General features: G+C 37.1%; 1 protein-coding gene across 1 annotated transcript; it reads left to right on the forward strand.

The window, feature by feature from the left end:
- Positions 1-7,487: 7,487 nt before the first annotated feature.
- LOC110024531 lies at positions 7,488-9,033 on the forward strand. The gene is made up of 3 exons (XM_020724553.1): positions 7,488-8,305; positions 8,406-8,501; positions 8,592-9,033. Exons 1-3 carry the CDS (start codon positions 7,757-7,759, stop codon positions 8,658-8,660), a joined length of 714 nt encoding a protein of 237 aa, XP_020580212.1. The 5' UTR covers positions 7,488-7,756; the 3' UTR covers positions 8,661-9,033.
- The last annotated feature ends 4,810 nt before the right edge of the window (positions 9,034-13,843 follow it).

The following is a 13,843-nucleotide window of genomic DNA, read 5'->3' on the forward strand; positions in this document are numbered from 1 at the left end:
TATATATATATATATATATATCTGTGTGTGTGTGTCTGTATTGTGAGCGATTTTTCTGTTGGGAGTCCGGACGTGCGGACAATGGATGCGATATAGCGGAGGTCCGATCCTCCGCTGCATTGCGACTTGTTGTGTGGAGCCCAGTTCAAATAAAAAAAAAGGAATTTATACATACCCCCGCTTCTCTCTCTCCCATGTTCACCCCTTCTGTCACGATTCCCGTCTCACACAAAACAGAAGCCTAACCTACCTCTCGTTCGCGAAATAAAAAAGCTTCTTCCTCCGCTCCCTCTCTGTGTGAGTTTTTGTTTGAAGTTATGGTGGTTCGATCCAGAAGGAAGGATCGTTCTTGCATTGAAAACAGAAAGAAAAGATTTGCGTTGAAGACATGAAGCAAGGAGTTCTTGCTTGCGTTGAAGACAGGAAGGAGTTTTTTTCTTGCCGTGAAGGTAGGAAAGGAGTTCTTACTTGAGGTGAAGACACTTAGAAGGAATTGTTGCTTGCGGTGTTTTCTTTATTTGCACTTGTCTTCTGTTGTGACTCTCGAATATAGAGAGAGAAAGTAAGAAATTTCTTTCTTGTAATTGTCGAAGTGATCGGACGGTGTAATTTCCTCAATAAGTAAAATCTTCTGCAACTTCGTGGATGTAAGCAATTTGTCAAACCACATAAATTTGTGTGTGTTTTTTTTGTGTGTTTTTTTCTTGTGCTATTTTCACTTCGTCGTCGATCGTTATATTTAAATTTCATATAACCACAACAACTGGTATCAGAGCCAATGGCTGCGGACGAAGTTAAGGTTTCAGGGATCGAAAAGTTCGATGACACAGATTTTGGTTACTGGAGGATGCAGATATAGGATTACCTATATGGGAAGAAGTTTCATCTTCCGTTATTGGGGAAAAGTCCTGAAAGAATGGATGAAGCTGAATGAAATCTGTGGGATCGACAGGTTCTGGGAGTTATTTGATTGACCCTATCGAGGTCCGTTGCAAACAACATCGTCAAGGAGAGGACGACTGCAGATCTTATGGCAGCCCTGTCAGGTATGTATGAAAATTCATGGCGAATAACAAGGTATTTCTGATGAAGAAGTTATTCAATTTGAAGATGGTGGAATGTATCTCTATTGTACAACACCTGAATGATTTCAATATTATCACAAATCAATTATCATCTATGAAAATTGAATTTGATGATGAGATAAGTGCAATGATCTTGTTGGCTTCATTGCCAAGGGAAGCTATGAGGATCACTGTCAGTAATTCTGCAGGTAAATCGAAAATTGAAATTTGAAGATATTCGTGATTTGATTTTGGCTGAGGAAGTGCGCAGGAAAGATTTTGGCAAGATCTCGGGTTCGAGTTCAACATTGAATGTTGATTCCAGAGGAAGATCACTTGACAGAAACTCAAACAGGGGAAGATCAAAATCAAAGAACAGATGCAGGAGCAAGTCAAAGCCTAATAAATAAGTAACTTCTTGGAATTGTGGCAAAACTGACCACATAAGGAGAAACTGCATGAATCCTAAGAAGAAGGAGAATGACAGTGCGAATGTGATAACTGAAGAATCACATGATCCACTACTGCTGGCAGTTCATAGTTATGTTGATGACTGGATACTAGATTTAGAGACTTCTTTCCCCACAACTCGGGAATTGATACAGAATTATGTTGCAGGTGACTTTGGGAAAGTATATCTGGCATATGGAGAAGCTCTGAACGTGTGGATGCACTATCTGCTGGCAGTTCATAGTTATGTTGATGACTGGATACTGGATTCAAACATTTCATCGGGAATTGATACAGAATTATGTTGCAGGTGACTTTGGGAAAGTATATCTGGCATATGGAGAAGCTCTGAACGTGTTAGGAATAGGAGATATTGACATTGCACTTCCAAATAAAAACAAGTGGACTTTGCAAAAGGTCAGACACATTCCTGAACTGAAGAAGAACCTTATTTCTGTTGGGCAGCTTGATGAATGTGGACATTTATTAGTTTTCTCAGATAGCACGTCAAAGGTTACTAAAGGAGCATTGACACTGGCTCGGGGTAAAAAAAACAAGTAAGTTATATATGACTACTAGTTTAATTAACAGTGTTGATACTACTGTTGCAGAGAGCAAAACAGAGTTGTGGCATTGCAGACTTGGCTACATGAGTCAGAGAGATATGAAAGAACTTCAGTCCAGAGGTAAACTACCAGAACTGAAGTCTGTTGATCTCGACATCTGTGAGAGTTGCATTATGGGGAAGCAGAGGAAGGTCATTTTCTTGAAAGATGACAGAACGCCAAAGGCAGGAAAGCTGGATCTTGTACACACAGATGTGTGGGGACCTTCTCTATTGACATCTCTTGTAGGCTCTCATTACTACATCACATTCATTGATGATCATAGCAGAAAGGCATGTGCTTATTTCTTGAAGAATAAATCTGATGTATTCAGTGTGTTCAAGACTTGGAAGACCATGATTGAGACAAAGACATGCTTAAAGATGAAAAGTCTGAGGTCTGATAATGGTGGTGAGTACATTGATGGTGGGTTCAAGGAGTACTATGCAGCTCAGGGAATCAGAATGGAGAAGACCACTCCGGGGACATCACAACAAAATGGTGTTGCAGAGCGCATGAACAATATCATTAATGAGCGGGCTAGAAGCATGAGATTACACGCCAGACTACCACCTACTTTCTGAGCAGAAGCTGTCAGTACTGCAGTTTATTTGATCAATAAGGGGTCATCTGTTCCATTAAACTATGAATTAACTGAAGAAGTCTGAAGTGGGAAAGAGGTAAAATTTTCTCACCTTAAGACTTTTGGTTGTCGTTCTTATATTCTCATTAATACTGATGCTCATAATAAGCTTGAGGCTAAGTCAAGGAAGTGTTATTTCATTGGTTATGGAGATGAGGCATTTGGATATCGTTTCTGGGATGATCAGGGTCGGAAGATCATTAGGAGCAGGAACTTGATTTTCAATAAGAATGTTATGTACAAGGACAAGTCCAGTACTGTTTCTGAAAAAAACACTGAAGGAATCTGAGTTGGTAAGATTTGATGATTTACCAGAGGTCACAGTGCAGGACAGAGATGCAGGTGACGAGGAGAGTGGATCTGGGGCATCCACTTCTATTGTTCCACAGTCAGTTTCAGAGCAGTTTACCCCTATAGTTGCAGTTCGCACGTCAGAAAGGGTTAGACGTTCTGCATAACGTTATTCTCCAACTTTGAATTACATTATGCTGATAGATGGTGGAGAACCTCAGACCTTTGAAGAAATCTTACAAAATGAAAATTCAAGCAAATGGGAGCTAGCCATGATAGAGGAGATGGATTTTTTGCTAGAAAACCAGACTTGGGAGTTGGCAAATCTTCCATTTTGGAAGAAGGCATTAAACAACAAGTGGGTGTACCGGGTGAAGACTGAGCATGATAACAGTAAGAAGTACAAGGCTAGAATTGTTGTAAAAGGTTTTCAACAGAAGCACGATATTGATTATTCCGAGATTTTTTGTCTTGTGGTGAAGCTTACAACCATCAGAATGGAACTGTCTATGGTGGCTACTGAAGATCTCTTCCTTGAGCAGTTAGATGTGAAGACAATCTTTCTTCATGGGGATCTTGAAGAAGACATCTACATGCACCAACCTGAAGGGTTCGTGGTACAAGGAAAGGAAAAGTCAGTTTGCAGATTGATGAAGAGCTTGTATGGCCTGAAGCAAGCTCCTAGACAGTGGTACAAGAAATTTGATAATTCATGCACAGTGCAGGGTACAATAGATGTCAGGCAGATCACAGTTGCTATGTCAGATATTTTGACAATTCTTATATCATCCTACTGTTGTATGTGGATGATAAGCTTATTTCAAATGCTAGTATTAAGAAGATCAACAATTTGAAGGAGCAGATGTCAAAGCACTTTGCAATGAAGGATAGGATTTGGGAGCTGCAAAACAAATCCTTGGTATGGGTATGTGAATTGTCAGAGATAGAGTCAGAGGCATGTTGAGACTTTCTCAGGCTGATTATGTGAAAATGGTACTTAGCAGATTCAACATGGATAAGGCTAAACCAGTTGGCACACCATTGGGAAGTCACTTCAGACTCAACAAGAATTAGTCACCCAAGTCAGATGAGGAAAAATATCACATGACTAAGGTTCCTTATGCTTCAGCTATTGGTTCACTTATGTATGTTATGGTTTGCATCAGACCGGATATTGCTCATGCAGTGGGAGTTGTTAGCAGATACATGAGTAATCCTGGAAAGGAACATTGGGAAGCAGTAAAGTGGATCCTTAGGTACTTAGGAGGCTCTGCAGAAACTTGCTTGTGTTGCTGTGGAAAGAGTTCAGAGGTACGAGACTATGTTGATGCTGATCTAGCTGGAGACATTGATACCAGAAGAAAGAAGTACTACATGTTTATATTTATACTGTTGGTGGCACTGCAGTATCATGGGGCTCTAATCTGCAGAAGAAAGTTTCGTTGTCTATTACAGAAGCTGAGTACATAGCACTGTCAGAGGCTGCAAAGAAGATGATATGACTACAATGCTTCTTGAAAGAATTAGGCAAGAAGGATCGGAAAGGAATTCTCTACAGTGATAGTCAGAGCGCCATATTACTTGTCAGGAATCCAACATTTCAGTCCAGGACTAGCACATTCATATCAGGTATCACTTCATACGATTATTATTGGATGACGGACAGTTAATGCTTAAGAAAATTTGTGGAAGTCAGAACCCTGCTAATATGTTGACAAAGGGTGTTAGTCTGAAGAAACTGAAGTTGTGCGCAACTTCAGTTGGTCTTCTAGTGTGAAGACATGGGCCTTGAGTTGCAGAATGGGAGGATTCATGTTTGAAGAAAATGTGATGTCGCCAGATGAGGATATCAGTTTGAGGAAGAAGAAGTTTGAGCCTGTGTACCAGTCTCAAAGTAGGAGTTTTGTTGTCTGGAGTCTGTTAAAAAAAAAAGGAATTTATGCATACCCCCGCTTCTCTCTCCCCCACGTTCGCCTCTTCTGTCGCGATTCCCATCTCACGTGAAACAGAAGCCTAACCTACCTCTCGTTTGCGAAATAAAAAAGCTTCTTCCTCCGCTCCCTCTCTGTGCGACTTTCTGTTTGAAGTTCTGGTGGTTTGATTTCTGTGCGACTTTCTGTTTTTCGTTCTTGCGTTGAAGACAGGAAGGAAGGATTTCGTTCTTGCGTTGAACACAGGAAGCAAGGAGTTTTTTCTTGCGTTGAAGACAGGAAGGAGTTCTTTCTTGCGGTGAAGGCAGGAAAGGAGTTCTTGCTTGAGGTGAAGACACTTAGAAGGAATTGTTGCTTGCGGTGTTTCCCTTCTTTGCACTTGTCTTCTGTTGTGGCTCTCGGATATAGAGAGAGGAAGTAAGAATTTTCTTTCTTGTAATTGTCTACGTGATTAGACGGTGTAATTTTCTCAATTAGTAAAATCCTTTGAAACTCCGTGAATGTAGGCAATTTGCCGAATCACGTAAATCTATGTGTTCTTTTGGTGTGTATTTTTCTCATGCTATTTTCACTTCGTCGTCGATCGTTATATTTAAATTTCATATATACCACAAGACGACTGTTGTCTGCACGTCTGAACTACGGACAAAAAAATTTGGCATGTATTGTACAACTATCGATGAGAAGGAGAGAGTGAGGGAGGAAAAACTATTAAGTGCGGAGTTCGGAAAGAAAATTATATTTAGACAACAAAAAAAATATAAGGATTTTATATTGGTTGTATATGTTGTACCTATTGTATTCATTATATTTCGTATAATATCGGAATGTGAAATATGTCTGGATTTAATTTTATATTGAGACTTTGTGGGCTTATTTGGCAAGATTTATGTTTAATTCTGCCAAATGATAAAAAAAGGTATTTGTAAATCTTACATATTCTTAAAACTCTTTTTTCAACCCATTTTTCCTTGAATTTGGAAGAAGATTTATGAGGATTTAGAAAAGAAAAAGATCGGGGGAAGATAAATCCGAGTAAATCCTATTAAATATTTATTAGGATTTATGATAAGATGAACACAACAAACAATTCCTAACTTTAGTGGAGCTTAGAATCAATTAGAGACTAAACTACACCGGGAAATAATGGGATCGCACCTATTCAATAAAAACTGGAATAAAAATTAAAACAAAAGAACAATCAAAGCAACTGAAAAAGCACACAAATTTTTCACTAAGAAATTCCGAACGTTTTATAAAGAACTCACACAAGTTTTCTCTCCACATACAAAGAAAACTTATAGGATTCGCTCCACAATCTTCCCTCCTCGATCCGACGCATGCTCTGATTCATGCAAAAACCGCAAAAAGGTGCTAGTCAAAAAACTCTCGCCAGCCACTCGTCTGAATCATCGAAATCCAACTCTTTGACACTCCTCACATTCATTGGGATGCTACTCAAAGAATACCAAAGGAAGTACACCAAGGCATACCTTACGTCACTCAAAATCAGGATTAAAAACCAATTGCCGACAACAACTGCTTCTACGCGTAGGCGCACAAACTTGGCGTCTATGCATCACACTCTCAAGGAAACATGCACTTACATAGGCACATATGCGCCCAAAGCTAACGCATAGGTGTCAGCTTCTCTATTTGAGCAACACCCAATTGGGCGCTTGAGCGCCCACAACCCAGCACATAAGCGTCGGGTGCTCTGCGCCGCTGCTCACCAAATCAATCTCCACTCATAACAGTTTTACTTGTACTTTAAAAAAATGCCAACTCGAATTACAAAAACATCACGCAGAAGATAAGAGGGATGAAGCAACCTCACGCGAACCTACCATGGACGGCCCAGAAATACCTTTACAACCGAACCAATCTGGAGATAGGGAGAGTGGTGCGCCTCCGACAGGAAGGGAAAAAGGGTCGTATCCAGAGGAATCCCACTAGGACAATACCACCACCAGCAAAGTCGAAAAGACCGCAAAGGACCCAAGCTCCCGACAAATGCCTGACAGGCCTAGTGTTATTCGACTGTTTAGCCCCCCCGACACTCTAGTCATCCGGCCTAAAGGCCACTCAGTCATATTTTGTGAATTTTTCGGGCCAAATTCAAGTATGGACTAAAATACCCCCACCATAGCTAGGCATTGTAGGGGTCCAATATGTAATCTTGTTTAAAACTCATTCTATAAATAGGAGGCTCATTTCATAAATGAAAGTTACACAATATTGACTATTAAATATTGTGACCTTGTTCTCCCTTTTTTTTTTTTTTTTTTTTTTTTTTTTTTTTTTTTTTTTTTGTGATCTCCAACACTCTTTACCTTCAACGGTCTTCGGGACATATTTGAATTCAACAATACCAAGTATTTTTGAGGTTCTCTCCTTCAAAATTTTATAAATTCAAATCTATAGAATTTATTAAATCTCATTTAAATTAAATCTTATTGGCAACCAAACAGCTCAAAGAGAGAGCTAAAAACACTTGCCTCTCCAAATTCATACACGTATTTTCTGTTTCAGCTTCTAGTCCCCACGGGATTCCAGAGCTGTAATGAAGCTGTATCGCGTACAGTTCGCCACGCTGTATTGCATGTGAATTGTGTATAGTCTTTCTCTCTCCTTCTATATAGAGAGAGAGAGAGAATCGGAGGATCGCTTCCCAACAACAACAGCAACAACAAAACCAACACGACCCAAATGTGCAACTGGCAGTTTTAATTTCATCCACAGCGAGGAAACCGAGATGGTGTTGTTCCAGGAATGGATCGGGTAAAGGACAAGATGGGTCTGAGATTTGGGTGCGGAACAATTCTTCTTTTTCTGCGCAAAGCTCCCATCTTTTCCTCCTCCTGCTTTTCCTACTTCTACCATTCACCTGCCTCACGGAGAAAAAGAAGCATTCGACTTGAGATCTTGATGGAGAAAGTTGAGGACTTGGAGAAGTTTGTGGAAGATGGAGATCAGAAGGGCTTCTCTGAATGCAGCAGTGGATGCCAATCTGGCTGGACTCTGTACCTTTGCCACTCACATGACGACAGCCTCACTACCCGCTACTCTCCTCCTCCCAGAAAAGAAGTCTCTGTTCATGAAGATGAAGAAGACGACCTGTCAATGCTTTCAGATGCGTCTTCTGGACCTCCACATGCCACGGAAGAAGAGTGCTTCAACTTTTATTATTCTTCTGATAATGGAGATGGCTGTCTCACTACATTTGCTAGGAATGGGATCTGTAAGAGAAGAAAGGCTGTAGAAGATAACCGCCAGAAGCAGAGAAGACAGCCCGAGAACTCTACCTTCTTTGACGACACAGCAAGTTCTCCCATCCTCTGTTTCTCCAAGCCAAAAAAAAAACTCACTTTGGCGCTTTTAATTTCTGTCTCTTATATGTATCTTCTTGGGTTTTGTTTAGGCTACCAGTAGCATCAGCAGCAGCTGCAGCAGCAAGAACCTCCTTGTACATGATGTCTTGGAACTCTCCTGTGATTTCTCTGCAAACCATTTCAAGGTGCCATTTTTATCATTTATATTCACATTTTTTTCCCTCAAACTTTTTAGCTGCTGAGTAAATGTGCCAACTTCTGCTCAATCTACACAGAGGAAGGCTGCTTTGACGAAGCATATGGTTAATTATCTTCATTCTTCCCAAGCACCAGTAAACAAATAGAGAGGAATAATGGCGACACAGCCTCACTCCTTTTCTTTAACAGGGCTGTAGCAAGAAGACGAGAACGATCTGCTTTAAACAAAAGAGGGACGGAGAGTTATCCCTGTAAAGATCTGTCCATGGCTTCATTTTTTAATATTTTTTTTTCCAATTTATTTTATTATCTTGTTCTTTTGCTCCTAGCCACCTTTTTACCTTTTCTTCTTGTCAACGCAGTAGGAAACATCCTGAACAAGGAAAGAGGAGACTAATAAAATTTGCTTTTTTATTCTGTTGAGCCCTTTGTTATGAAATGAGAGAGGAATAAAAAGCACCATTTGTAAGGGGGTTTTCTTCAATTTTATGTATATATTCAACTCATGCTCTGTTCTAACCACAGCCCACACCACCAAACATATCTTGAATACTACACAATTTTTAAGAATTTATATTTCTGACACTCTAATCATCTTATCATATAAAAATTATTACTTTCATTAGTTTTTAAATGTGAAATAGGACTTTTGATGTATAGATAAAATGATATTAATGTGAATATCATAATTTTGTTGTTAGATATCTCATATGTAAATAAGTAGGAATTGTGGGGTTTGTATGTCGATCTTTCTATTATATTTATTTATGTATATTGAAAGTTAGAAATTTAATAGTCGTCGTCATGATATCCGTCAATGATGTGCAAAATATTCAATGATCAAATTGATGGAAATTTGAGGGAACTCCCATGTCGCTCTCCAAAGGCTAGGCAAGGTGTTTTCTATATGGGTGGTTCTGTCAATAAGGAAAAAAATGGTTAGAAAAACTAGACTTTGATTAATGGAAACATTGCTTTGTTGGTTGGCCGCACTAAAGTAAAATTCTAGGAGAAAAGATTACAATATGAGGTTCAATTCATACACGTGAATTTGTGCCAGCGTGATCTCCCTTAATTGGATGCCTGAATATGGGAAGTCCGAATATGTGATGTTCGCGCGTAATATTTTCTCAAATTCTCAAGTTAAATAAGGGTGTGAAATTGGCTCGAAGATCGTAAAGCTTTAAAAAATTGGATCAAATTTTAGCTTGGATTGAAATCAAATGGAACCATTCAAGCCGAGCTATGGGCCTAATATCGAGTCTGAATAAGGTTGATATATGTGGGTTATTATTTATGAGCTTGGTATGTATTTTCTGAATGTAATATCACGCGCTGAAATTTTCTTTGCCATCGAATCCGATTATATCAATCCTGATGGGATGTGTAACTACCTGTTGAACCAATGCATTGTCCATCGTCATGATGGATGTTGAAGTACCTGACAACATGTTATTATCCATAGCTCCACCAATTCTTTTAACCCAACTAGCTCCAATCTCTTTGCTTTGTGTCCATAATTTTGCCTAAATCACACAAATCTGGCTCTAATACCAAACTATTGTATGAAACAATGTGAAAATAAGATCATAAAATAAGCAAATAATCGAACGTTGTGTGTATTTTTTTCTTCTTCTGTTCAATGCAAATTTAGCGACATCCATGGGTAGAGGTTATTCCATTATCATAAGGTGAGGAGAGAGGAAACATGGTTGAAATAGAATTACAACTCCACTGGCAAAAATCGACCCTAATCCCTTCTATAAATAAGAGAAGATTAGAGTATACAAATCGTAAGATTTCTAATATAGAAAACATCTTGTAATTAGATATTCGCTAATTATATTATCTAATATCAATATTTCTAATATATAAAAGATCAGGTAATTGATCTCCTCTAATTAGTTTACCTAATATAAATCTTCCCATTACACACACTTTCTAATATATAACAATTAGATTTAATAATTTTTATAAAAATCTCCACATCGCTTCCTTTTAAGTAAGTGGGATTAACTAAAATGAGCTCTAATAGCAAAATGATTGTCTTTGAAGGGATCAAGCCTCACATATTTCTTCATTATTCTTTAATGGGCAATCATTCATGAGCTAAGATACATAAATTTTGTCCTATTTGATACTCAAACAAGATACATACCTCTTTTTCGATCGTCAAATAAAAAAGGTGTGATAAATATATATATATATATTTGTGTGTGTGCGTGTGTGTGCGCGCGCGCTCCCATGCCACCCTTTGATTTTACTACACTTTAATGTTATATAATATAATAAAAATTTTGTCTCTTATACTTAAATACTTAGTTTAATTATAACTATATCTCTATTTTAGTATTAATTTTTATAATAACTTTAAAATATCTTAGAGGCATTAATGCGTTTAGGTAAAATATTTATCACATTGAATTTTTAATTTTGTCATTCATCTTCTCAAGTTATGGTTTTACTAGTACGTTGCATGCCTAAAGATTCACGATAGTAAATTGATATTTTGATGTCTTATTATTGCACGAAGATTTAACACACAAACAAATAAATATAAGTATCAAGAGAAGACTCCTAGAACATTTACATGAAAAACCTCTATAAAGGGAAAAAAAAACACAAGGTCTAGCCTAGTTAAAGTAATTCACTGTATAATTACAAGTATATAAGTTCACTCTTCTGTTGAATTAGAAAGATGAAATTATAAAGCCGATAATCACACATGGATAACAATAATTTAATTATAACAATCATAATTGGGCTGCAATAAATGTGGTTATAGGTTTTAATAACAATGATTGACCACAAATGCATAGGTTATGGCTATCGTAGTAGTTGATCAAAAATGCCATAGCTAAAAATTATATTAACGGTAGTTGGCCACAAAGACTGTAGTTGGTAGCAACAAAGGTAATAATTTGTCGTAAAAATTGTAGTCGATGGCTGCAATAACTATAGTTGGCCACAATTGTTGTAGTTGAAAGCTGTAACAATAATAGTTGGCCACAAAATGTCGTAATTAGTTGCTACATATACAGTAGTTTGTCATAAAAATAATGATTGGAAGTTGCAATATTGTATGTTGGACAGAGAAGTCGTAGTTGGTGACAGCAATATCACTAGTTAGCCACATATGTCGTAGTTGGAAGCTGTACTAGCTTCAATTATCCACAGAGGTCGTAGTTGGTGGCTACAAAAGTGTCAACCATCCATAGTTGTCATATTTAGAAGGTATAACAGTACTGGTTGGTCATATAAATCATACTTAGTGACAACAATATTGTCAATTAGCCATAGAGGTCGTAGTTTGTGACTATAATATTTTTAGTTGGCCACAGATGTTATAGCTGGTGACTGTAATGGTGTCAGTTGGCCACAATGATCGTAGTTGAAAATTGTAATAGTAGTAGATGACTATATAGGTCGTAGTTGATGATTGAACCTCTTATGTCTGGGAGAACAATATTATAATTATCCACTAAACATTGCACTTGTCTTTATACAATGTAAAGAAAAATATAGGTTTTAGGAACAACCATCGTACTCTGGCAAAGATGATCGTAAGCATCGATCATCGTTGGTCGAGAGTCTGTGGCGGTAGATGGTGACGACCGTCGATGGCCAATGATGTCTGAGAGGCGGTAGTCGAAAGTGACCGATGGGTGGTATGTGGTCGACGATGGTCGGCAACTACGACAGTCATGAGTTATTGCTGGGTCTTTTAGTCCATAATGGGCTCTGTAATTTTTCTTCTTCTCCTCACTCAAGTGAAGAAAGTGGGTCTATTTATAGCTTTTAGGGGAGGGTTATTTTGATCTTTGGCGAATAACTTCTTATGATCAGACAACCCATATAGACTCCTTGATCATAAATAGTTTTTTTTTATGATTTGAGGGTCTTAATGATCTCAAAATTTAGTAATCTTAGGTTCGTTAGATTCTTCTCATCGAGACACTCAATTTAACTAATAAATTTGCCAAATGTCAAGTTTATTTGATCTTTATTTAACTATCTGAAGTCTTTAAATGTGCTTCCATGACTTGATTTGAACTTAATTGGACTTGAATTGACCCAACTTTTAATATCATTTGATTCTTTCTTATCGGAAAGATGATTATAAAATCGCCGAAATTGAAGCCCCTATGAACTTAAATTTATATTTTAAAAATTTTTTATAAAAATTACATCACAATTCGTGTCATTAACTTATTGAAGAGGCATCAAATGTCATTATCAAAATTTTCCTGTCCTGGCCAATAAATAGATATTTTTTTAATCTGGTCAACATCTCTAAATATATATTTTCTTTTATCACTTCGGCCGGCAACGTCTCCAATAAATAATCGTGCCTTATATTTATTAATAACAAATATATCATGCCCATACATCATTGTCAAAGATAATTCATGGAAAATAGTAATTTTAAAAAAAAATCATTATATTATATTATTTATATATTGAGCTCAGTAATTTGTTTAATTATTTATATATCAAGCTAATAAATCAACCGATCTGCTGCCCCATTACTCCCAAAATCCAAAATGTATAAGCTCCCAATCTCCATAACCCTAGGTTCTCTAACATGCATGCAATTTTCGTGGAAGCATGTGCAGGCAAGGCAGGCACGAGCAGTCATGTGCAATGGCACGCATGTACGTAATCTCACATGTTTGCACGTGCGGATGTGTGCTCTCGATCAATCCAAGGCTCAAAGATATTTAAAAAGAATGAATCTGAACATTGAACGTATTACAGATACGCTGTATATTAAATATATGCTAATATCTTATACTCTTTGAGATTGTTATTTCTTTTGATTTTTCAAAACAAATTTATTTATTATTTTTAAATCATTTAGTAAAAAAAAAACAATTAATTAGTTTCAATAATTATCATCATTGTCTCATAAATATGTAAAAATCTATTTTCAATAGATTAAGTGGAAATATTTTTTTAATTATTTATTTTCTAAAATAAGTTACATATTTACAAAATAATAAATTAATAAAGTAAAAAAAAAAAAAAAAACATCAAACAAATATGTTTTTCATATGTTTTTTAACTTAATTTTCAGCACACAGATCATCACCATGCATATTACAAAACATGATTAAACCTTTACAATAAATTTTTTTCCTAAAATCTTACTTTCATATTGATAACTGCATAATAAATACAAACCATTTGACAAGAGAAGGTCATTGTTATGCCTTGCATCCTCTCAGATATATAAAGCAAACCTAATGAAAATATACCCCTAAAACTAATAAGAACGGCATGAACATCATCATTGACCGCCACTCTCCCCATACTACTTTTTTTTGTT

This window comes from Phalaenopsis equestris, unplaced genomic scaffold, assembly GCF_001263595.1.
Source record: "Phalaenopsis equestris unplaced genomic scaffold, ASM126359v1 Scaffold000258, whole genome shotgun sequence".
NCBI lineage: Eukaryota > Viridiplantae > Streptophyta > Magnoliopsida > Asparagales > Orchidaceae > Phalaenopsis > Phalaenopsis equestris.

Bases quoted from the DNA above. Each gene is read 5' to 3' on its own strand.
- LOC110024531 (XM_020724553.1), top strand. From the start codon at position 7,757: ATGGATCGGGTAAAGGACAAGATGGGTCTGAGATTTGGGTGCGGAACA. The intron at 8,306-8,405 runs GCAAGTTCTCCC...GGTTTTGTTTAG, and splicing joins CTACCTTCTTTGACGACACA to GCTACCAGTAGCATCAGCAG. The intron at 8,502-8,591 runs GTGCCATTTTTA...CAATCTACACAG, and splicing joins TCTCTGCAAACCATTTCAAG to AGGAAGGCTGCTTTGACGAA.